General features: G+C 34.9%; 1 protein-coding gene across 1 annotated transcript; it reads left to right on the top strand.

Moving 5' to 3' along the window:
- Positions 1–1333: 1333 nt before the first annotated feature.
- LOC123675608 (cholesterol transporter ABCA5-like) lies at positions 1334–27263 on the top strand. Its single transcript, XM_045611006.1, has 28 exons — positions 1334–1651; positions 1809–1957; positions 2013–2186; positions 2240–2427; positions 2480–2681; positions 6804–7033; positions 7117–7303; positions 9193–9336; positions 9388–9538; positions 9596–9807; positions 13282–13457; positions 13512–13626; positions 13681–13830; positions 13887–14022; positions 15424–15531; positions 15888–16064; positions 16128–16343; positions 16403–16585; positions 16642–16912; positions 19602–19788; positions 19844–20180; positions 20735–21015; positions 21072–21215; positions 21265–21483; positions 21730–22098; positions 23939–24030; positions 24093–24340; positions 25995–27263. The coding sequence occupies exons 2-28, from the start codon at positions 1838–1840 to the stop codon at positions 26096–26098; spliced, it is 5121 nt and encodes a 1706-aa protein (XP_045466962.1). The 5' UTR covers positions 1334–1651; positions 1809–1837; the 3' UTR covers positions 26099–27263.
- Positions 27264–27305: the final 42 nt, after the last annotated feature.

The following is a 27305-nucleotide window of genomic DNA, read 5'->3' as shown; positions in this document are numbered from 1 at the left end:
TGAACAACGCTTGCAAATAGTGCAATTTTATTTCGAAAATAATGGTTCTGTGCGGAATACGTATCGCGCACTACGTCCATTAGCGATGAAGCGCACCTCTGGTTGAATGGCCACGTCAACAAACAAAACTGCCGCATTTGGAGTGAAGCTAATCCTCAAGTGTATGTCGAAACACCGTTACATCCAGAAAAACTGACTGTTTGGTGCGCTTTATGGGCTGGTGGAATCATTGGTCCGTACTTCTTCAAAAACGATGATGGCCAGAACGTTACAGTCAATGGTGATCGGTATAGAGCCATGATTACTAACTTTTTCATTCCTGAATTGAACAACCATAATGTCCAGGAGCTGTGGTTCCAACAAGACGGCGCAAGATATCACACAGCTCGTGCCACAATCGATTTATTGAAAGACACGTTTGGTGACCGCCTAATTTCACGTTTTGGACCTGTGAATTGGCCTCCAAGATCTTGTGATTTAACACCGCTAGACTACTTTCTGTGGGGCTATGTAAAGTCATTGGTCTATGCGGATAAGCCACAAGCCCTTGACCATTTGGAAGACAACATTCGCCTTGTTATTGCCGATATACGGCCACAAATGTTGGAAAAAGTCATCGAAAATTGGACGTCCAGATTGGAATACATCCGAGCCAGTCGTGGCGGTCATATGCCAGAAATCATATGTAAAATGTAATGCCACAAGATCATCTTGCGGATAAATGAAATTCATGTCAATCGAATAATCTATCGTTGTTTTATTGCAATTTAAAGTTCTATAGCTCTAAAAAAACACCCTTTATTATGTATGTCATTATGTCCATAACTAGTGTGTCATTTTGTCCGTAGTAAACGGACAAAATGGAATTTGTTAGAAGTCAAAATAACTTCTTATATCTTTTATTTTTGTAGTTCAATTCAATTTTCAGCTGATAATACTGGAAAACAACTAACCAAAGTTAGTATGTGTATATAGTATCAAAATTCAATAACTAAAAATATATGATTGATAAACTAAACAGTATGTAATTTTCCCCTATTTAAAAAAATGCCATTTCCAACTTCGACACCCTATATCTCGAAAACTAGTCATGGGATTGAGTTGGACACATAATCTTTCTTGTTCAGGAGATCATATTCTACAAAATACAAAAAATTCAGAAAAATTAACCGATAATTTTTCCATTAGGCTGCTGCTTGGTCCTTTCAATGTCCACATTCAAAAGTTAATATTGTTATAGGTTACTTCCTCTTTACCATGCAATTTTCCAATCCAATCCTGGAATAACTACGCGTGCGTGACTAGATTTCCATCCTTTTTCCACCCTCTATAACCGACCTACCCTCCGGTATTTCCAAGAACACAGCGTTCCAACCCCCTAAAAATCGATATGCAGCCTGTTTGAACTCTAAATATCTGTTCAAATAGTTTACTAGATTTTGTGTATGTTCCTATTGAAGGATAGTTGAGTTTTTCGCATTTTTAACAGTTTATCCGGATTTTCATTGTGTTGGAGGTCAATTTTGTGGCGTTTCAAGTGCGGGGCAGTAGATGACAGTATGGCGGAGACCATCAGGGATGTCTTTACACAATATGAATTAAATTAAATGTACCCTCAGTTCATCAACGACAAATATATTATTCTCTTCAGGTAGGCATCACTTTATATTTACAATAATTTCATCTTATTACATCTTCATTGTTGTATCATAATAAGAACCATAACAAATCTTTATTTTTCCTGATTAAATTTCGTAATAGTAGCAATCGTTCAACTCTCAAATATTCATCACATAATGAATTTACAGAACTAGGAAGTAGAAAAAAATCATCCAAAATGAATAAACAATTTGAAATGGAACAAGGTCAACAAAAATCTTTGTACATGGAACAACTGGAGGCAATGTTGAAGAGAAATATACTGCTAAAAAAAAGAGAAAAAAGGAAAACCTTGGCTGTGAGTAATTTATAATCATTTAAATATTAACTTGTTAACATTTTTATCATTGTAGGAAGTCTTGTTACCCTTATACTCTTTGGGTTTGTTGATCTTGATCAAACTTTTAATACCCAACCCCAATTTCCCTGAAATGACGACACCAAGAGGAGAAGCTGAATTGTTTCAATATTTTCAACACTTCCAAAATCATACTGTAGCTGTAGTACCAAATACAACTGATACTTTGGTAAATATTTCAATTTGTTTGAATGTTTGAATTATAAAATATTTTTCATTTAGGATTTTTTGAATGAAGTCAACAAATTGTGGTTGGCAACTCAAGAAGTGGAAGATCGACATAAAGATCCCATAAATTGGTTAGTTTATCCTTCAAAATCGGAATTATTGAAAGCATACTGGAGGGCACCGAAGCAGATACCAATTGCTGTTATTTTCGAAGAACCTGGACCTATAAATGGAAGGCTGAAGTGAGAATCATCGATCATTTGCTGTGTGAAATTCACAAATTCTGTTTTTCAGATATGAAATAAGGACAAATCCTACTTATCACGAAACTCCTGCAACCACAGTTTTGTACAGTTCGCCTGCTAATTGTAGGCATTTCGCAAGTTCATGGACAGATGTTTTGCCAATAGAGTCAGGGGATAGTTGTCCTGTTAATGAATATTATTATTCTGGATTTGTGGCACTCCAAGCTCTGCTGGATTACACCAAAATAAAAGTGAGTGGATTTTTCATCATATTATTTATACTGTTTCAGCTGTTAATATTTGGTAGTTAATCATGAGAATGAGTTTTTTTGCTACCAACAAAATTGAATATGAAGATTACATTGTGTAAGGTCACAGTTTCTTCAGGTGATAAGGAAAAACAAAAAAGGGGTATAAAATTTGCCAAAGAAGGAGAAAAATTATTTTTTGACCGTTATGCAAATTTATTTATTTACTTCTTTATTCTTGACCTCTAATATACAGTACAAGTACTGGTGACAAGGCCTATTCAACAATATACAAAAAAATAATACTATAAAATATTCAAAACAACAACAAAGTTAAACTAAACAAAATAAATCTTTCAGGTACAACTTAAGCTCAATATTAAAGTTTTTCTTCAGTTCTTATATACTTTATTTCTGGTGGTATTTGGTTAAATGCTTCTATTGCTCGGTAAATTGGGGAGTCCTGGGCTTTCCTTGTAAACCTGAGTTCACTTCTGATGGTTCCACTATCTCGGGTGTTATGACTATGCACATCCTGTACTAGTGTAAATCTATAATTTGACTTTATATAATTGTTCGTCATGCCATGTATCAGTTTAACTTGTTTCAATTTCTTTAGGTTATGAATGTCCAAAAGTTTAGTGTCCTTATATAAAATTGATGTAGGTGTTAACATGCCATAGTTGAATAATATTTTTATAGTTCTATTTTGAAACACTTGTAGCCTTGTTAATAATGTATTTGATGCATTTCCCCAACAATTAATGAGGTATCTCAGTCTGGAGGAGATCAAGCTGTGGTAGATCATTTTTTTGTGTTGTGTACTGAACATAAATGAGCATCTTCTCAGTGAACCCACCACAGGAGTTACCCTACGTGTCATGTGTTCTATGTGTTTTTCCCAATTCAATCTTTCATCAATATACAACCCTAGATATTTGTGCTGTTTCACACGATCAAGTGAAATATCATCAAACTTGACTTGTATTTCATGGAATGGCTTGTTCTTCTGCCTTATGCACATATATACAGTCTTGTCTACATTTATGCCCACTCTGTTATAACGCAGCCAGTCAGAATAATAAATGTTTAGTATTTCAGCTATTATTTGAACGTTTTGAATATTTTGGATCATAGTTCTGTTAGTTCATTCATAATTCCGAAGCTATTTCTGTTGTTCTTCTCATTCTACTAGTTCTGCTCATATAAGTATTATAATGGATTCTAAATATAGAATATATGTATAATTTTCATGTTCTCAATTGTAATAAAAGGGTGATCATTATCTACCCAATGTGTTGCAAGGATGAAGAATAGTTTATTTTCGTAAAATACATTCGATGTTCATTGAATCTAGTTTGAAATCAAAAATTCAAAAGCTATAAATAGAAATCCTAGACGGTCAAAAATTGTTCCTCCTTCCCTTCTAAATTTTATAACACTTTTTTGATTACAATTCAGAAAGTTCTTCCTGTTTGTCAAATACTTAGATACCTACAATTCAGCAATCACTATACACTCTCTTTATTAATTATTTTTTATATAATATCGTGGTTATTTTTGATAAACACTTCAAAGTTCAGATTGGTTTCGATATTTTCGTTTATTTTTGTATATATTATGTTTAAAGCTGTTTTATAATTTTATTCATCAAAAAAACATTCATCAATCTCAAAACTACATATCGGAAATGAAAGTTATGCCTCACCTCCCTAGGAGGAAGAAATAAGAAAGCATATTAAAGCTGTTTTATAATTTTATTCATCAAAAAAACATTCATCAATCTCAAAACTACATATCGGAAATGAAAGTTATGCCTCACCTCCCTAGGAGGAAGAAATAAGAAAGCATATTGGATTGGAATCTTCAAAAATGACCGAGAGATACTCATCGCTATTTTCCTTTGAATCATAATAATAGATGTTTTCATCGCGAATATTGTCATTTATATTTATAATAAACAGTGGAAATGACAAATAACCTTCCTTTAAAATCAATCATTATATATTTATACTTTAAGTGAGTATAAATAATGATTGATTTTGGATGAAGACCAGAATGAGTCAGATCAATTTTCTAAATTCAATGAAATATAAAATTAATAATAATAAGAAGTATTCATGCCATTTAAAAAAATAAGTCGATATGATCTACATACTCCTATTAGTCCTATTTCGTTCGAAAGAAGATCAAAATTATGACATTATTGGACCAAAACCTTCGCTATCTGATATATCTTTTTGATATATTCTCTTCCGAATAGAAATACAAATCCAACTGACCAAATATTGTAACCAATTAAAAGAAATATTAATTTTTGAAAACTGTATAGGTCCTTGAGTAAACCGGCTAATGAATTGAATAACTGAATCGAACTAAAAGAATTTTTGTATTTTTCAAAACAATTTTTTTTCATCAGTGTCTTATAGTTCGAAAAACTTATTGATTTGCAGACTTATAACTTGTATATTCATTTCATCAACTTGCTTTTGAGAACAACGTAGGCTAACTGAAAACTTCTCTGGCAAATTTTACAGATGTGGCGATTTCAACAGATGATCTACACTTACTCTTCTGTGAAATAGATATGCAAATCATCAATTTACAATTGAAATAACAATTTTCGAGAATTTAATTTTGTTTTTGGTTGATGGTGAATAATTAATAAGTCATGACTTCGAATTATGAAGAACAACGAATCCACTTATGAATCCAATATTTCTCCTCATCGATGTCTTATAGTTCAAAAAACTTACTGAATTTACAAATATACTTACAACTTGTAAGTTTCCTGACCTCCATAGCACCTCATTCAGATTTCAAATGATTTACTATACCAGTGTTAACTAATAAAGATAAATACAAATTGTCATTCATTGTTTAAGGTACCAAAAATTATCGAAAGGTAGCTTCATCCAGCTTATGATCAATTCCCTAAGAAGAAAGTGTAGAACACTTTACTGTTTCAGCCGTTACTATTTGGTAGTTGATCATGATTGAAACAAGTTTTATTCTTTCTATATTTATCTATCAATGAATGAAATTGGATATTAACAATACGACGATTACAGTATGTAACTGCGCAGTTTCGAAGTTCATCTTCAGGTGATACGGAAAAACAAAATTTACAAATTTTATAGCACTTTTTTTATTTCAATTCAGAAAGTTCCTTCTGTTTGTCAAATACTTAGATACCTACAATTCAGCAATCACTATACACTCTCCTTATTAATTATTTTTTATATAATATCTTGGTTATTTTTGATAAACACTTCAAAGTTCTGATTGGTTTCGATATTTTCGTTTATTTTTGTATATATTATGTTTAAAGCTGTTTTATATTTTTTATTCATCAAAATATCATTCATCAATTTCAAATCTACATATCGAAAATAAAAGTTATGCCTCACCTCCCTAGAAGGAAGAAATAAGAAAGCATATTGGATTGGAATATTTAAAAATGACCGAGAAATACTCATCGCTATTTTCCTTTGAAGCATAATAAGAGATGTTTTCATCACGAATATCACGAACAATTTTTTTTCATCGGTGTCTTATATTTCAAAAAACTTATTGATTTGCAGACTTATAACTTGTATATTCATTTCATCAACTTGCATTTGAGAACAACGTAGGCTAACTGAAAGCTTCTCTGGCAAATTTTACAGATGTAGCAATTTCAACAGATGATCTACACTTACTCTTCTGTGAAATAGATATGCAAATCATCAATTTACAATTGAAATAACAATTTTCGAGAATTTAATTTTGTTTTTGGTTGATGGTGACTAATTAATAAGTCGAATTATGAAGAACAACGAATCCACTTATGAATCCAATATTTCTCCTCATCGGTGTCTTATAGTTCAAAAAACTTACTGAATTTACAAATATACTTACAACTTGTAAGTTTCCTGACCTCCATAGCACCCCATTCACATTTCAAAGGATATACTATACCAGTGCTAACTAATAAAGATAAAGACGAATTGGAATTCATTGTTTAAAGTACCAAAAATTATCGAAAGGTATTCCCTAATGAGAAAGTGTAGAAAACTTAAATTTAATAATTAATCCATTGCTACAATTTCTAGACTTTATTTAAATCTTTTATTATTTCTTTAGATTGATTCTGGGAGACAGGATTTCAAAATGCCACAAATATCCCTAGAAATGTTTCCGAAGGAAGCGTTCATAGCTGATTGGATGGTCATATTTCGTGTGATGGTACCTCTTTATATGGTAACTGCTCTATCCCAATTCATCACATACTTGTTGATACTTATAATAGGAGAGAAAGAAAAAAAAATAAAGGAAGGAATGAAAATCATGGGACTAAGAGATTCCGTTTTTTGGTATGTAATAAATGGAAGCTCATTCTTGAAATTGAAAATCATTTTCAAAATGTGCTATTCAATTAAAAATAAATAATTTTCAGGTTGTCTTGGTTCATTATATACGCAGTATTCGTTTCAATTTATGCAGTAGTATGTTGCTGTCTACTTTATGCGTTGAGGGTTTTTCAAAACACGAACTTTCTTCTATTATTCCTATTGGTTCTTCTATTTTCATTTTCCATCATCATGTTTGGATTTATGATAACACCGTTCTTTGATAAATCAAGAGTAAGTATTTTCACTTAGGTCCTGCCACTCTTGCCAAGAAACATCAACCTCTAATAAAGTTTTCGAAAATTAATATATCTTTATAAAATTCAGAGAAAACACTTTTTCTAATGCAAATATTGAATCATTGAATTCTAAAGAAATTAACACATATTCATATACTGACTGAAAAATTTATGAGTTAAATATTATATGTTTTGCCGACACGAATGACATAACGATTAAAAAATTAATTAAAATACACTGCGCAAAAACATTAACGCACATTCTGAAAATCTCAATTTTAATGAAAGTTAACTCTACATTGACTTTATAACTTATTTTTTATGTTCTCTCGGGAAGGTTTTGAACGGAACAAGACACATTAAATGGAAGAAAAAATTCAGGATTTCACCGAATCTTATGTGAAAGAAGAGAAATAAACAATTTTCAAAATACTGGAATTCTGATTAGTGATTTAATACTTGGTATTTCCACCCCTTGCGTTAGTTACAGCTCGACAACGACGGTTCATACTCAAAATGAGTGATCTTAAAATGTTCTGATCTAATCCTTCCCAGATTTCTTAGAGTTGGATTCCTAAGTCATTAAGAATAGCTGAATGATTTTCTGAACTTCTCAGCCTTCTATTGAAGTTGTCCCAAACCTGCTCAATCAGATTGAGATCTGGACTTCTTGCTGGCCATTCCATTCGAGAGACTTCAACCTCTTCAAGGTACCCCTGAACGATGCGCGCACGATGGGGTCTGGCATTATTGTCCATAAAAATGAAATTTTCACCAATGTATGGGGCAAATGGCACTACATGCTCTTCAAGAATGTTCCTTATATACCTATCAGCATTCATAGCTCCATTATCAACGACCACTAGGTCTGTGCGAGCAGTCAAAGATATTCCACCCCATACCATAATCGATCCTCCCCCGAAACCAGTAGTATTCAGGAAATTGCACTGAGCATATTTTTCATGTGGACGTCTGTATACAAGGGAACGTCGATCACAATGGTAGGGGCAGAATCTAGACTCATCTGTGAAGAGAACTTTTTCCCAATCAGCCTCTTCCCAATGGATATGCTCTCTCGCAAAATTCAAACGCGCCCTTCGATGGGCTGGGGTAAGAGCTGGGCCTCTTGCCGCGACACGAGGCCTTAAATCATATTCTCTGAGGCGATTTCTTATTGTCTGAGTGCTAATTTGCACCCCATGAGTTTGCTCAAGCTGATTTTGAAGGAGGCGAGCGGTTGCAAACCGTTGTCTCAACGAAGAAACTCTCAAGTAACGTTCTTGAATGGCAGTTGTTACCCGTGGTCTACCCTGTCCTGGTCTTCGGACATTCATACCTGTCTCCCTTAACCGCTGCAACATTCTCGACACACTTGTATGGGAAACTCCAAACCTTTTTGCAATTCTTGTGTATGTCCACCCTTCTTCTCGCAAAACTACCGCTTGGGCACATTCCTCTTGGGTCAAATTGCGTGTTCCGCGTTGCATAGCGATCGAGTGTAGAAAATCAAACGAAAGAAAAACTATTGATCATTATAATTGATCGAGAACAACTGATTTCAGAATGGAGCCAATACATTAAATATCTGATAATCTCATCTTTTTTTATTTCCATAATGTGCGTTAATTTTTTGCGCAGTGTAATATTGTTTTCTTTGAATGCTATATCATAAACTAAAATATTAAACCTGTGAGGTTAACGGAGTTTTTTTTTATGAAATTATAACCAGAGGTGCCAAATGATGTTTACTGCTTATAGATCCTCACATAAGTCAACCCCACTATTTATATGATTTGTTTGATTCTGTCATTGCCCGTTCAAAGAAGATGATTTCATATTAGTATAAGAAAACCTTAGAGTATCTGGTTAATGAATTTTTTTCAGACTGCAGGAATTCTTGGAAACTTCATCGTTATCATAATGAGCTTGTTTTATTTCATTCAACTAATATTTGAAAATTCCAACTCGACTATATTATGGATCATATCCCTAATAAGCTCTTCCGGATTTGCTGTTGCAATGGATAAGGTATATTGAAGAGATCAAATCAAAACTCAGCTAATTCAATGAACTTTCCAGGCCTTGGTATTGGAATTATCGGGACAAGGTGTTAGCTTTGAAAACTTATGGGAGGGCGAAGGTATCTCCTTCGGAGGAAGTTTGGTAATGATGGCCTTTGATACTGTAATTTATGGTCTATTGGCTTATTATTTAGACTCAGTCGTGCCTAGTAAGTATAAAAAGATAGAGAACTGTTTGAAATACTTCTAACGACGGTTTCCCCCAGGTGAAAGTGGTATCAAAAGGAGCCCATTCTTCTGTTTCAAACCCTCCTTTTGGTGTTCAAATAAGCCTGTTAAAGACTATCCAATAGCTAATGGGGCTTCAGTAGGATCTCTGAATACTGGAGAAGATGGTAATGTGGATGTGGAACCAGTTAATAGAGAAATGAAGGGAAGAGAAGCTATCAGAATAGTGGATTTGTACAAATCTTTCACTGTAAGTTGATCCATTTCAGTCAATGGACTAGTTTAGTGATGTTGATAATACTATATTTGACACGATAGAATTAAAATAAAGAGCAAAACTGCTAAATCAGTGGAAAAATTTTGAAAATCCATCAATAAATGACTGAGAAATAGATTATTTAAATTTACGTATTTTAGCGCGGAACGTCCTTGGTCTCCGACTCGTTTGTGACGTCACGCCACTTGCCTGTGATCGCTACACCATAAATTACGTTTAAATACTTAGCCGCGCCAAGGCTATCGCGCCGTTTGTAGTTGTACAGTGTAGTTTTAACTCGAGTTTTTTTTTATGTCACCATAATGGAAGAAGTCTTCGTGAAAGGACAGGGTTATTTTTACTCAATAACTTATTTCAAACCAACTTACACCTTAGTATTTTTATTATCAGAAATAGACAGCTAGTACTGATAGGTACTTACATCAAAATGATCTTCATACACATATGAAGTAGTTTTAGGTCCAATTAAGTCACGCCTCATTAATTTGCACCATTTCTTCCTTTGATTCATGTCATTTGGTACATGAAAAAACAATTTATTGGGGTTTTTAATTGTCGTGCTTGCACACATAGGCACAATACAATATTTGTAGGATTTATTTTTATTTCAGCCATCGTGTAACGAACAAAACACGACACGAACGGCACAAGTAATTGTACACCAATGAATTCGTAAGCACTCTGCGAATACCAGTCGCCTCGTGTAATATAAGTGGCGTGACATCACACACTAGACTATGAAATTATTCTTCCAAGCGCAACTTCCAAGTCCCATAACTTTTTCATTTCTAGAGATATTTCAATGATTCTTTCACATTTTTGTTTCATTTTACTTAAATTTTTAGAATTAATCCTTAACAAAAAAATGAAAACTCGTCCATTGCGTGTAACATAATTTGAATGAAACTAATTTATTTTAGGATATAAGGAATTTACACTTAATTGGGTTATCCAATAATACTACACATTCTTCTCATCAATTTTTTTCTGATTCAATGTGTAATTCAAAATATATTCGATAAACTGAATATGGTAAACAAGAACCCAATTCCAAAAAAAAAAATGTATTATTCGAAAAAACTGTTAAGTGTTTTTATATATTCGATTTCAGTATGAATAGGGCATTCTTCCTCTAAAACACAATTTTCAGTTATAAACTTTGTGGCATTATACATTATGACCATTGTTTCTTTTCATTTCTACAACTTGCCATATTAGATTTTTGTGCAACAATTATTGCAATACCTTTGTTGTTGTTATTTCTCGTTCTGAAAGAAAACTTTGTGGCTGTCTCCTCCTATCACAAATAAAACACCAATCAACACAATTAAGAAATTCTTCTTCTTCATGTGCCCTGTCAGTTTTGTCCGACGTTGGCGATCACCATTGAAAATGCTTCTCGATCCTGTGCCATATGCAAAAGTTGACCTGCATTTCTTATTCCGGTCCATTCTTGGATATTTCCGAGCCAGGAGGCTTGCCTCCTTCCTACACTCCTATTTCCTTCTATTTTGCCGCGTATTATCAATTGCAGAATTCGGTAGCGACTTCCCGTCTTCACATGGCCCAGATAGGATATCTTCCTACGCTTGATGACATTAAGCAATTCTCTATTCTTGTTGGCTCTTCTCAACACTTCTTCATTTCGAATGCTTCAATGAGGTTCAATGTTGGCAACTTGAAGGTTCATGGTACAAAAGCACCGGCCAAACATAGCACTTGACCATTCTCTGCCTCAAGTCCAGGTTAAGGTGGTCATTACATAAAAAGGTCTTCATTTTTGCAAAAGTGGTCTTGGCCATTGCTATTCTACGTTTAATCTCCATATCCGGATCCAGCTGGTCTGTTATTATAGACCCCAAATAAAGGAATTGGTTCACCCTCTCCATGGAATTTCGGTTCAATTTGAGTGAAGCATCCGGATATGGGTTACGGCTACATACTAAAATTTGGTCTTTTTTGCATTTATTTTGATCCCCATTTCTTCTCCCACCTCATGGATTCGATCAAGCATGATCTGGAGACCCTATAGGCAGTCCGACAAAATCCCTGTATCATCCGCATATCTTAGAACAATGACAGTTTCCCCGTTAATTTTTATTCCATATGGTTGGTCTTGCAATGCTTTTTTAAACAATCTGTCTGAATATACGTTGAATAAAGTTGGGGATAAAATAGAACCCTGTCCCACACCTTGTTGTATAGATATTTCTTTGGTGAGATTATTATTTCCAATTTTGATATTTGCTGTCTGATTCCAATACAAGTTCTTTATGATACGTATATCTTTGCCATCAATGCCTTTGCTCCTCAGTATTTTAATCATTTGAACATGTTGTACTTTATCAAATGCCTTTTCGAAGACCACGAAGCACACAAAAACGTCTTTTCTTTGGTCTCGGCACTTTTGTAGTAAAACGTTCGGCGCGAAGAGATCTTCTTCGCATTTCAGCCTGATTCTGCTATGTAAAGGGTGTTTTTTTAGAGCTCTAGAAATTAAAATTGCAAAAAACAAATATGGATTATTCGATTGACATGAATTTTATTTATCAGCAAGATAATCTTGTGGCATTACATTTTAAATATGATTTCTGGCGTATGACCGCCCCGGCTGGCTCGGATGTAGTCCAATCTGCACGTCCAATTTTCGATTACTTTTTCCAACATTTGTAGCCGTATATTGGCAGTAACACGGCGAATGTTGTCTTCCAAATGGTCAAGGGTTTGTGGCTTATCCGCATAGATCAATGAATTTACATAGCCCCGCAGAAAGTAGTCTAGCGGTGTTAAATCACAAGATCTTGGAGGCCAATTCACAGGTCCATAACGTGAAATTAGGCGGTCACCAAACGAGTCTTTCAATAAATCGATTGTGGCACGAGCTGTGTGACATGTTGCGCCGTCTTGTTGGAACCACAGCTCCTGGACATCATGGTTGTCCAATTCAGGAATGAAAAAGTTAGTAATCATGGCTCTATACCGATCACCATTGACTGTAAAGTTCTAGCCATCATCGTTTTTGAAGAAGTACGGACCAATGATACCACCAGTCAGTTTTTCTGGATGTAACGGTGTTTCGACATACACTTGAGGATTAGCTTCACTCCAAATGCGGTAGTTTTGTTTGCTGACGTAGCCATTCAACCAGAAGTGCGCTTCATCGCTAAACAAAATGAAATGGACGTAGTGTGCGATACGTATTCCGCACAGAACCATTATTTTCGAAATAAAATTGCACTATTTGCAAGCGATTTTCAGGCGTGAGTCTATTCATGCTGAATTGCCAAACCAAACTGAGAATAAATCACTTGACAGCTGTTAAATCGGTCGCCATCTTGAACAGTAATGCCAACTTAAAGTTATATACCTCGAAAAAAACACCCGTTAGTACTCTGAGGAAAATTTTGAGAGTGTGACTATTAAGAAATACATCTATGAATTTTCCAGAACTGCCGAAAACCGGAAATAAAGGCTGTCAATGGAATCAATTTAACTATCTACGAAGGACAGATAACTGCTATTTTGGGACATAATGGTGCCGGGAAAACAACTTTGTTCAATATTTTGACAGGACTCACTTCACCTAGTTCTGGTACAGCTTACATATTCGGCTATGATATCAGGTAGGTACTACTTCATTCCCCTCAAGAAAACAGATCGAAATTGAAAATTTTCAGAGACCCAAATGATATGGATAAAATCAGAAGAATGACAGGTGTTTGTCCACAACATGATATTTTGTTCGATAACTTAACACCAAAGGAACATTTAGAGTTTTTCGCAGCAGTAAAAGTGAGATAATCGCTATGCTAAACTTTTCAGAATATTTTGAAGAGGTATTTTTAGGGTATTCCCGAGAAGTCGAGAGAATTTGAAGTTATGAAAGTTTTGAGAGACATAGATCTGAGCGATAAAGCGGACTCTTTTGCTAGATATTTGAGTGGTGGTCAAAAACGAAAGCTCTCCATCGGAATTGCGCTGATAGGTGATCCAAAGGTGAACTATAATGAATTTGAGTGACATAGTCAATATTTCAATGTATTCATTTTCAGATAATAATATTAGACGAACCAACTGCAGGAGTGGATCCCTATTCGAGAAGACACTTGTGGTCATTTTTACAGAATAGAAGGCATGGAAAGGTGATACTGTTGACCACACACTTCATGGATGAAGCTGACATATTAGGTAAATGAAAATAAAAAATGGGAAACATTCTCTTCCGAAATTTCGTGATACTGCTTCAACATTTCAACTGATAATTGTTGAAACATGCATCAGACGTTAAATAGTCCTTGAATGTACCAAACGAAAAGGCCATAATGAAAAGTTTTATTGAATATTATTGACCATACATGTAGGACCCAGTTATTGTTCCCTGTAAATAATTGAGATGGTCAACCGGATGCTTGGAGACCTATTAGTTCTTCAAGTGTCGAGGGCATGACAGTTTCAATGAATTTACAGGTAACGAATTGTTATTGTACATATAATGTAAAAAGGATGTGTTATTCTTCGAGGTGTCGAAGATATGTCATGGAGTTGTGAATCTTGAAGAGATTTACTGGGGGGTTGTGAAAGTTCGAAGACAATACGGTCGTACCAGATGTGTCACATCTGTGTATCAGGTTCTAGTCCTTCGAGAATATTCGATTTCCAGGAATCCGCGAAGATCTTTGTGAGCGGTACGGCAAAGCTCTTATTGGACTAGGGGATGGTACTTTCCCCTTAGGGTGTGGTCAATCCGAAAGAAGGGAGGTCGATATTCGAGACAGGGTAAGTTCCAATCGGCAGAGAGAGGCAGTTCAAATTAAGCCGAAGACGGGTAGAGTTCAAGTTAAGTCGAAGACGGGTAAAGTTCGGTCGGTCAACCAAAGTCGAAGTGAGAGTAAGTCTAGTCGGTTGAAACTGAAGACGTAAGACGAAAAGACGGTTCGCGGACTAGATTAAGACGAGTCGCGAACAAATCAAAGACGAGACGACCGAAAACTTGAAGTACGACAAAGACGTGGTAATCGAAGACGTTTCGAGTAATTGAAACTAGAGTTAAAGACGAAATTCAGTACCGTAGTGAGAAACTTGTAATTAAGACGTAATTAGGATCTTCTCAATACTGAGTTTGTACTGTATAAGTGTGGCCTTGTAAATAGATGTAAATCATTGAAAAGAGTTTAATCATTACAAATCCGACAAAATCACGAAGAAGAAGACGAATCATACCTCTAGACAATCGATTAACCAAGCCTACACATATAGTCAATTAAGTGTTTTATCTATTTTCTTTTAATAATATTTTATTGACTATATCATTTGTATATTTATGATTCATTACATTTTATTATCTCTTCAGAAAAAATCCTGTACTGTTCGAAAAAAAATTATATTTGCTATTACTGAACTGAACTGAAGCAAAGTTTCATTGTATTGTCTCGTTCAAAAGATGAAAAAATAAAACTAAAAATAAACTGATCAATTGAGTCAAAGACGCTGTATGGTCTAAGAATTATACTACCCTAACCTACAGTGTAAATAATTCAATTATATAAGACTTAAAAATGGAGAAATAGTAATAAACTAAATTTTTTTTAGCTGATCGTGTATCGGTGGTATCTAAAGGAAGTATAAGATGCTGTGGGAGCTCCTTATTTTTGAAAAACAAATTTGGCATAGGATATCATCTTACCTTGGTTTTAGAAGGTAATGTAAAGAAGTTTATCCTTCTATAGATATGTACTAAGCTAAACAGAAAAATTTTATTTTTTCTTTCATATGTGATGTGCACTTAAAAAAATAATCATCTGCACGAAACAAAGAAATTAATTATAATAATAATATAAATTTATTTAGAAAATCGATATCAAAAATAAACATTGAGAAACTTCTTTTACTTTTATTAAAATTTCATGAAAATCTGATAATTTTATAATTGATTTTCTGACTAACAAATCACCAAAAAGTCAGTTAGAGAAATTATTCTTCTGAACTTTATAGCACTTATTAGGTGTAATATTTTCTATGAAAAATTAAATCATTTTCCGATTTGTCATTGATAGGTGTTGCGAAGGAGCATCAGATAACGAAGCTCGTCACAAATCATGTTGCAAAAGCGGAGAAGGATAGAAGGCATGGCAGGGAACTGAGCTTTATATTGCCGCACAATGCTGTCGACAACTTCGCGCCACTTTTCTCAGCAATTGAACAAGAAATCAACAGTCAAAATGGCAAATTGGGTGAGATCCGTTGTAAAGTAATTCACTAAAACATGCATGTCTTACATATCTCCCATTTGATAGGTATCTCTAGTTACGGTGTTTCGATGACGACACTTGAAGAGGTGTTTTTACACCTAGAAAGAGATGAAGAAGAACTAGAAGAGGAACAAGTAGATGAATTTTCTAAGAAGATTGTACGAAGTAGAGCTTTGAGCAGAAGTTTGAGTCTACAAAGTAAAAGTACCAGTTACCAAAGTCTCCAGAATGAGGGGAACAACATTGGAAACATAGATACTGGTGAATTTTCATCGACACAAAACATGAAATGGGAAAATATTCAACTATTTCTTTTTCAGAGTGCGAACCATCGATTTGTCAAACTTTATTCGCTCTTCTTCATCTACGAGTTATAAGAATATGTCGAGATATCCAAAAACTGTACTTTATGGTGTTTTTACCTCTTGGATTGGCAGCTCTCGGCTTGTATTTGAATGGAAATCAAACATCTGAACCTAAACAACAGACTTTAGCATTGAATGGTGAATATAAACATTTTTTAAGGATCATTTTCTTCTTATTTGAAAAAATTTCACAGGAAGTACCTACCCGGGTACTACACTAGTTGTACATAATGGTTCGGACAAAAATCTAGACACGTTTTTCGATGAAATGATTTATTCTGGTGCTAAACAAATAGATGAGTATAATGGAAACTTTTCATTACTTCTCGAGATGAAGCCTCATATGGCTGCCTTGAACATAAACACATTCAACTATCCAGAACACAGTTTAACTGTTGTATACAACGACACCTTTCAACATGGATTACCAATTGTGATAAATTTGATAAGTAACTCCTTTTACAGGTAAGACAAGATTCTATTTAGATACAAAGTAAGTAGATAGGTATAGTAAAGGGTGTTTTTTTTAAGAGCTATAGAACTTTAAATTGCAATAAAACAACGATGGATTATTCGATTGACATTTTTTTATTTTATTTATCCGCAAGATAATCTTGTGGCATTACATTTTAAATATGATTTCTGGCATATGACCGCCACGGCTGGCTCGGGTGTAGTCCAATCTGGACGTCCAATTTTCGATGACTTTTTCCAACATTTGTGGCCGTAGGTATATCGGCAATAACACGGCGAATGTTGTCTTCCAAATGGTCGAGGGTTTGTGGCTTATCCGCATAGACCAATGACTTTACATAGCCCCACAGAAAGTAGTCTAGCGGTGTTAAATCATAAGATCTTGGAGGCCAATTCACAGGTCGGAAACGTGAAACTAGGCGGTCACCAAACGTGTCTTCCAATAAATCGATTGTGGCACGAGCTGTGTGACATGTTGCGCCGTCTTGTTGGAACCACAGCTCCTGGACATCATAGTTGTTCAATTCAGGAATGAAAAAGTTAGTAATCATGGCTCTATACCGATCACCATTGACTGTAACGTTCTGGCCATCATCGTTTTTGAAGAAGTACGGGCCAATGATTCCACCAGCCCATAAAGCGCACCAAACAGTCAGTTTTTCTGGATGGAACGGTGTTTCAACATACACTTGAGGATTAGCTTCACTCCAAATGCGGCAGTTTTGCTTGTTGACGTAGCCATTCAACCAGAAGTGCGCTTCATCGCTAAACAAAATAAAATGGACGTAGTGCGCGATACGTATTCCGCACAGAACCATTATTTTCGAAATAAAATTGCACTATTTGCAAGCGTTGTTCAGGCGTGAGTCTATTCATGATGAATTTCCAAACCAAACTGAGAATAAATCACTTGACAGCTGTTAAATCAGTAATGCCAACTCAAAGTTATATACCTCGAAAAAACACCCGTTACTATACTAGTGTCACTGATTAACATTCAAAAAGTAATCAATCGAAGAGCGAGAGAAAGAGTTTCAGCTGTATTTTTGCTTTATTTCCTTTCTGGTTATGTTTCCTCGTTCTTTTTTTTGAAGGAAATCAACGTTCCATCGCTTACAGGATCTTTATATCCCTTATGTTTAAAATATGTAATGTCTAGGAAGCGGAGGAATTTGCCATTTCCATATGAATTTTGATGTATTTGAATTGCCAGTTAGATTTTGAGAATGTGTTAGTTCATTTTCATAGTGAAAAGGCTTTGTACCTCATATTTAATATATCTACAAGATCACCACGTGAAACATTCACATTTTGGGAATAAAATACAATATTGATTTTTTATATTTATATAATTTTAATATATCATCAAGTTTCATTCAAGGTTGATATACACATTTCATTTATATCTTTGTCGTTTATTTCGGTAACATACACGTTTGTGTTCAACATTATATCATCATTCATGTTGAATATATCCATTTATCGACCTCTCATTCTTTTTTTGAAGCAAATGGTTGATAGTGATAATGGAATATCCGTTTTAAATTGATGATGAAACTATGATCTAATCATGTTACTATATCACGGTAATAGTAGTTTTTCAATGTCAAGTCTATAAGAAATAAATCGACTATCGCCTCTCTGAAACAGAAAAAACTCATGACACCATTAGAATCTCTATATTAGATAATGACTACATACCGAATTTCGTCAACTTATCTCCAGAAACAAATGAGTTATACAGAAAAAAAGAAAATCTCGATCTCGAGAGGCATTCGAAATATTTTAACACCAACACACTAATCCCTAAAATAAACTTTTTTGTAATTTAAGCCACCCTATATCTCTAACGGTTCTCGATATCCCTGTAGTGGTCTTCCAAATAGTCCTAACTCTGTGTATACATTTCTAGTGACTCGCTGCTAGTTCAGCAAAGTCACCAATAGCACGCTGAAATTGTTAGTTCACGTTAGAAAACTGAAGCCAAGCTGAGCGTGTCTTCTTTTTGTTATGTGAAATACTTAAATACCTACATGAACAATGGTTTATATATTTATAAATATTTTTATAAACAATTGTTTATATATTCACATTTATTTTATATTCAAGTTTCGTCAACGTTCAAGTGCTGGTTAAGCTGCTAGCACTGAATCACCGTTTCTAACATATATGTCGTATTTAGCACACGGTGCTTAACCGACCATTGCTCCATTGTGACTGAAAACCGTTCTTGGGAGGAAAATGAACGCCCCATTACGATATGACTCACCATTTCTGAGTAGCATCCTCTTACTTTATAATTATGTAATTATGTGAGTTAATACAGTCGACATGCATACGAAATCAGGTGTTATTGATCTTCATCAAGTAGGTAATACAAAACTAACATTTTGTGCTCAAAATCACTATTTTTCTAACAGTCATGGAAAAAATATTTTTCTGTGTCCTTCTTGGGGAAGTAAATTATCTATGACCTCGGAAAAAAAAGCGCGGAACATTTCCGTAGAGGTATTTAAAGCCTTTCCTTGCTCAGGGATTTATCTATAATTAAAGTTTTAATTAGTCGAATTTTCCTTGATTTCATATTGTCCAACCTCGAATCATCAACATTTAAAGTAGTGCACCAAACAAGAAATGAGCTACCTAACTAACACAACGATCAAAATTTTCTTCCATTCAGGTTAATGACCCAAGATAAAGTTAGAACAGGCCAATGGGAACCCATAGTATTGAACGTTCAGCCATTTCAGCAAATAGCCAAACCTGAAGGATTCAATTTGGGGGTTTTCTCAGCTGCTACCTTTATTGGTATGATATTCGTTCTAGTTCCAGCTAGTTTATCTGTTGACATGGTATATGACAGAGAGGTAGGAAGTCAAATGAGTAGTTTTGTAGGGATTAATCCAACTTTTTTTCTTTCAGATAAAAGCGAAAAACCAGCTTCGGGTCAATGGGTTATCTTTTTGTCTCTATTTTATAACGTATTTACTGGTGCTAATGGGTCTCATGTTAATTATATGCAGTGCAATTTTCCTTATAATAGCGTTGTTCAAAATACCAACCTTAGACAGTTGGCCAGCTCTCTTGACGCTTGCAGTTTTGATCTTTTTATATTGTCCCTGTTCTATACTGTTTAATATATGCTTGAGCTATATATTCGACAAAACAGATACTGCACAAGCTATGCTTCCCAATATAACAACGTTCTGGGGCGTGGTACCATTTTATTTTGTTATGGTGCTGGATATGATCGGAATCGGTAAGTCAATAAGGAATATTAAAAGTTCTGTATCTATTCAAAACAGTTGACAAATTGGAATCATATTCATACGGAAAGAATATTTCATTCTATTGGCCATAATAAGAGAAAATTTGTCAATAAAATGTTCATTATGAATTCGATAACTCCTTGCTGTTTGTTCCGAAATGAAGTAATGATTATTTTCAATTAACTTATGACGAAAAACTCAAGTGCTCATTTTCACATATGAAATTTCATTCATTGTAGCAAATTTCTTGCATACAATGGAAAAAAATTGTCGTAACCCAACTCCTGATTGGAGCGCGACTAATATTCAAGTCTTCTAGAGCAGGCCATAACTGTGACCATCCCCACTCCGTTATTGAGGGTTTGTTTCCGCTGAAATATCTTATGCCCGCCACTCACTCAATAATATTATTGTTATCAAAACTGAGGAAAAACTGACATTGAAAATTTACTTAACTACAATTGGTCAACTGTTTTTGAGTTAACATATTCTGTTGAGTATCGGTTTATTTTTATGTATGAATATAATTCAATAATTTTTTCAGGAGGTAACGTATCCTTCATCCTCCACACTATATTTTCACTGACAAACATCATGTACATGCCGTTTGCTATAATTTACTATGTACAGCGTGTTTATATAATGTGTGAGCATAACTCTGCTTGTGGAGAACTCGGTGTAACAGATTATTTAACGAATGAGATTGTTTTAATGTTAGTTGGTATATTCATAAGCATGCCACTTTATTTCTTCGTGTTAGTTGTATTGGACATCCAAAAGGGTGGAGGAAAGGTAGGAGATGCTCTGAAATGCTTCTTCTTCAAGGTAAGTGGTCGGATTTTAATTCTAAATTTCTCAATAATGATTGTCGTTGTTATCAGCAAAATACACCAGAAGTTGTTGATGATGTGAGCGAAATGAGCGATATAGGAGAGAATGAAGATGACGACGTGAAAACAGAACGCCTAAAAGTGAAAAACTTGTTGCATACACACACTGAACATCCCCCTGTTATCATTGCCCAGGTAAGGAAGGTGTTCATTCTTTGCAAATTATAATAAACTTTCGATTTAGAATTTACACAAAGAGTACATCAACAACAGTTCTCCGGGGATGTGCGAATGCTGTTTCAAAAGAGAAAACGAAATGGAATCTCCTCCAAGAGTGGCAATCAAAAGTCTGTCGCTATCTGTAGATGCGGGAGAAGTTTTGGGTTTGCTGGGACATAATGGTGCTGGTAAGACAACGACAATGAGAATAATAACTGCAGAGGAAGCTCCGACCAGAGGAAGGGTAAGTTTAGGAGAAAACAATTTCTGCCTTATTCTTGCATTTATTTTGTATGCGTTATGTGATTTCAATTGAAATAAAACTCTAATATATTCGACATTAGTCTCATTCTATTCATCTTATTCTTACTGACTGGGATATATTTAGTCTGGTGTCGCCACTGTCAATTCGGTCATTACTTAAAGATATAATTTGATAAAATACGTACTAAACTTTTAAATCTTTGATAACCTTGCAACTCTCCTTCAGGTACAAATTTGTGGCAATAGCATAACATCAAACATGAATGAAGTATTCCACCATCTGGGTTATTGTCCACAACACGATGCTCTCTGGAAAAATATCACAGTAAGAGAACATTTAGAATGTTACGCTGCCATCAGGGGAGTTCGACGCTCGGAGATTCCTAAGGTGGTCAACCTATATCTGAGCGGTCTACAAATTCACGAGCACGCAGACAAACAGACACAACAATGCTCTGGAGGAACCAAAAGGAAGCTTTCATTTGCCATGGCAATGATTGGCTATCCGAAAATAGTTTTGCTCGATGAACCTTCCACCGGGATGGACCCAAAAAGCAAGCGTTTCTTATGGGACACGATAATAGCCAGTTTTCAGGTAAAGAATGCAAGGTTTCTTCGTGTGAAGGTAGTTTATGGAAGAATTATAGCTGAAGTTCCGATTTTCTTTCTCAACTCATTCTTTTTATCCATAATATTGAAAAAATCCAGAGACTATAACTGTACTAACTAGATAAGTCTAAAATTGTCATTTCATTTCATCAAAATAGTACATCTATTGATTAATTTGTTGATGATTCATTTTCCAAATAGATGAGGCAGAAACATACTACAGTCGACGCACCATTCGACGCATCAATTCACTTATGAGTCTCGTGGTATAGATTTCTCCTCCTTCTCCCCCTCTTCCTCCTCTTCCTCCTCCTCCTTTTCTCCTCTTCATCCTTCTCCTCCTCCTCTTCCCCCTCCTCCTTTTCCTCCTCCTCCTTTTCCTCCTCCTCCTCTTCCTCCTCTTCCGCTTCCTCCTCCTCCTCTTTCTCTTCCTCCTCTTTCTCTTCATCCTCTTTCTCCTCCTCCTCTTTCTCCTCCTCCTCTTTCTCCTCCTCCTCTTTCTCCTCCTCCTCTTTCTCCTCCTCCTCTTTCTCCTCCTCCTCTTTCTCCTCCTCCTCTTTCTCCTCCTCTTTCTCCTCCTCCTCTTTCTCCTCCTCCTCTTTCTCCTCCTCCTCTTTCTCCTCCTCCTCTTTCTCCTCCTCCTCTTTCTCCTCCTCCTCTTTCTCCTCCTCCTCTTTCTCCTCCTCCTCTTTCTCCTCCTCCTCTTTCTCCTCCTCCTCTTTCTCCTCCTCCTCTTTCTCCTCCTCCTCTTTCTCCTCCTCCTCTTTCTCCTCCTCCTCTTTCTCCTCCTCCCCTTTCTCCTCCTCCTCTTTCTCCTCCTCCTCTTTCTCCTCCTCCTCTTTCTCCTCCTCCTCTTTCTCCTCCTCCTCTTTCTCCTCCTCCTCTTTCTCCTCCTCCTCTTTCTCCTCCTTCTCTTTCTCCTCCTTCTCTTTCTCTTCCTTCTCTTTCTCTTCCTCCTCTTTCTCCTCCTTCTCTTTCTTCTCCTTCTCTTTCTCCTCCTCCTCTTTCTCCTCCTTCTCTTTCTCCTCCTTCTCTTTCTCCTCCTTCTCTTCCTCCTCCTTCTTCTTCTTCTTCTTATTTTTTCTTCTTCTTCTTGAATAAATATTCGATACACGAAACCTTTCGGAATAGGGAGGAAGGTGGTGAATTTTATACTCTCGTCAAATTATCACAGAAAAAAGAGGTCGGCTGCTGACGGTCGCTATTAACCTGCATAGAGTTAAGTTCGCTTTTAAGGGAACCTGTGCTGCAGATTTTCGTGCGTAATGTCGGTCTGCTCTGCGTGTACTAAGTATGTTTCTGCTTTCACAATAATTCGAGTGAATCCAATAGTACTTGTAACAATTCTGAAAGATTTGAATTTTCTGCGAAAACTTTATATCTGCGTACATATCTACTTTTGAGTGCTTGGACGCCAGGTGTTGCATTAAGGCATATAACGTTGAAGGCTACGCCTACTTTCAACTAAATAGCCTCTGTTCCTATGAGGTTGTCATCGATGAAGGGTTATACAAATCTCATGAGCTTCAAATAAGAGTTAAACCGGTCTATTATATCTAATCACATTCGATTGCAGCCTGATTACTGTGATGAACTTTTGGCTTAGATTCTACTAGTCTGTTTTATTTTTAAAACTTTTTCAATTCATTCAAACTTTATTGAATTCTATTATATGTCGCTTTATCCTTAAAGTTTTATATATTTATATGTTGTCATCCATAGCGTGTTATTCCTATTTTTTAGTGCTGACCTCACCTAAGTCTTTAATATATGTCTATATTGTTGTATATATGTATTCAACGCTTAATGCATTACTGTATTCAAAGGGCTCTCGGGGTGCTATCTTAACAACACATTCAATGGAGGAAGCCGATGCTTTATGTTCAAGAGTTGGCATAATGGTAAAAGGAGAGTTGAGGTAATATTTCATTCAGAATTGCAGTCTGACAAAGTTGACAAATGGGTAATCCCCGTTTTCAGGTGTTTAGGCCCCACCCAACACCTAAAAAACCTATACGGCGCTGGTTACACTCTTGAGATAAAACTGAGGGGCGGCGACAGCACTCCTACTTCGACGACTGGTGATAAAGACAACGAACTTAGAGATTTTGTAAGCAATCTCTTCCAGGATGCGAATCTTCTTGAGAGTTTCGGCGATAGATTAGTGTTCAGTGTACCGCAATCTTCGGTGCCTTCTTTGGCGAAATGCTTCACAAGTCTTGAAAAAGGTGAGTTAATTTGAGCAAGAGAATCATTAATACGGTATAGTATATCCAGAGTCACTTAGAGGAAGCCAGATTATATTTCGATTATTATTTATTTTTATTTTTTTATTTATTAACTTCTTTATTCTTGACCTCTAATACAGTACAAGTACTGGTGACAAGGACTATTTAACAATATACAAAAAAATAATACTATATAATATTCAAAACAACAACAAAGTTAAACTAAACAAAATAAATCTTTCAGGTACAACTTAAGCTTAATATTAAATTTTTTTTTAGTTCTTATATACTCTATTTCTGGTGGTATTTGGTTAAATGCTTCTATTGCTCGGTAAATTGGGGAGTCCTGGGCTTTCCTTGTAAACCTGAGTTCACTTCTGATGGTACCTCTATCTCGAGTGTTATGACTATGCACATCCTGTACTAGTGTTAATCTATAATTTGACTTTATATAATTGTTCGTCATGCCATGAATCAGTTTAACTTGTTCCAATTTCTTTAGGTTATGAATGTCCAAAAGTTTAGTGTCCTTATATAATATTGATGTAGGTGTTAACATGCCATAGTTCAATAATATCTTTATACTTCTATTTTGGAACACTTGTAGCCTTGTTAATAATGTATTTGATGCATTTCCCCAACAATTAATGAGGTACCTCAGTCTGGAGGAGATCAATCTGTGGTAGATCATTTTTTTGTGTTGTGTACTGAACATAAATGAGCATCTTCTCAGTGAACCCACCACAGGAGTTAACCTACGTGTCATGTGTTCTATGTGTTTTTTCCAATTCAATCTTTCATCAATATACAACCCTAGATATTTGTGCTGTTTCACACGATCAAGTGAAATATCATCAAACTTGACTTGTATTTCATGGAATGGCTTGTTTTTCTGCCTTATACAAATATATACAGTCTTGTCTACATTTATGCTCAGTCTGTTATAACGCAGCCAGTCAGAATAATAAAGCAGATCAGCATTGATAGTCGATTCCAGTTCCTCCAAAGATCTTCCTGAGTACACCAGGACATGTACATTGTACACCAGAATGTGTTGATTTGGTTGTTTCTATTGGCTAAAATAGTCCACGTTACCTCGGGTGCCGATTTGCATGTAGGGGAATTCATGAAATGAGGATTTTTTCCAGGTTTCAGTTCGTGCTGTGTCAGATTTTTCGTCTACTTGAATAAAGTATATTCAAATTCGCTTGTAGTAGGCAATAATATTTCGAATATGAAAAAGTTTTCCTAGTTCAATAGGGAACAGGAAATTTATTGTTAATCCACCCTTTTTGAATATATCCCACGATGTTAGTTAATCATATATCGAGATAGTATGTGTCGATTTGGTCACTTTCATTGCCCGAAATAGTACACGTGGCAATTTGATCGTTCTTATTGGTGGGAGTTGTGCTCATTTTCTACGTCTTACCAACAAAACTGGTTTGAGGTGTCATTACTCATCAAGAGCCGTTTAAGAATATTTAATCAAACATTGACCAAGAATTCTGCACTTATCGAGAAAAGGAGAGAGAAGGAACTGGAAAAGAGAACGTAAAATTGAAAATATTGGTCAACTCTGAAAATGAAAAATCATGAACTTAAGTGGAAATATTCTTTAATAAGGTTTTCTGATTAACATTAATTGTTACAGCTAAAATCGAGCTCGATATTGAGGAATATAGTTTCAGTCAAACAACTCTAGAACAAGTTTTCCTCAAGTTTGCGCAGTATGATGAAGTCAACTCATCTGAATAGCCTACGCCATTGGATCCTACATTTCTTTCCAGTTAACGTCAATTTAGAAAAATATTTAGTTATATACCTATTCGCATTCAGAGAATTCTATTTCAAGATCTCTAAAGAGTTTATTGAACTGCTGAGGTTGATAAGAAATTTGTTTCGTTACAATTAAGAACATCGATGTTATAGAGCAGTAACACATCAAAAACTGTAAGAATTCAAAGAAACATGAATTGAGAAGGTTACATCCGGAAATGACTACTGAAATATTTTGCTTATGTTTCTGGTGACGTGGTAAAACTCTGTAAAAAAAAATCTTCTACTATACAATTCTACTTCAATGAGCTATTTTTGAAAATTAATACCCGTCAGTGCCAAATACCCAATACTGCCAAAATTCAATCAGCTTTTGATGTGTTAATTACTGCAGATGTTTGTTTTAATGATCAATGAACTTTATTGATTTAATTCGCTATAATCATGGAATATGTAATGATTTTTAGGATCATGATTAAAGATCAGGAATATGTAAATGTAAAGATTTTTGACATTATCTGTGATTTTTAAATAAATCTTTTGATCATGTGCTAAAAAAGTATTGTTATTAACTCTAACTTCCTTGAAGGAAATTAGAGTTTTACGAATCATGTAAATCCACCCTTTCTAATGAAATGAATATTTGTCGTTAGTTACAATATATTAAAGATATCCTTTGAGTGAGTATTAAATTTTTATTTTGTGATAAATTTTCAAATTAAGTTCAACCGAAAAATGTTGAAATTATTAAATCAGTTCCTTAACGATGTTTTTCATTATTATTCTTTTTTGTGTGTTCTTAATAATAAGACTAGTGCCTAATGTTATAGTTCAATAATGACACTTGATTTGTCCACCCAAAAATTGGTAATAATGAATGCTCCCTACTTTTAGGTGGAATTCCTTGGCTTTTCACGTCAATATTCTGTTCCTAAGCAAAGTATCGCATAAATAGTAATATTTAAGCTAATATTTTCAATAAGTTTGAAAGGTATATGTATTATTGTGATCTAAAATTCTAGTAAATATGTTTGTTTTGGAAGTTTATCTGAAGTTATTTTTGTGTAATTTTGATAGATTTATGGCTTTATATGTATTATTTCCAACGAATGTAAATTTTTCATTTAATAAATATTGAACAAAATTAATGATTCATTGATAATTATGGAATATAATCTAGGAAAAG

Source organism: Harmonia axyridis, chromosome 3 (assembly GCF_914767665.1).
Source record: "Harmonia axyridis chromosome 3, icHarAxyr1.1, whole genome shotgun sequence".
Taxonomy (NCBI): Eukaryota; Metazoa; Arthropoda; class Insecta; order Coleoptera; family Coccinellidae; genus Harmonia; species Harmonia axyridis.
This window is presented reverse-complemented; position numbering and strand designations above follow the sequence as displayed.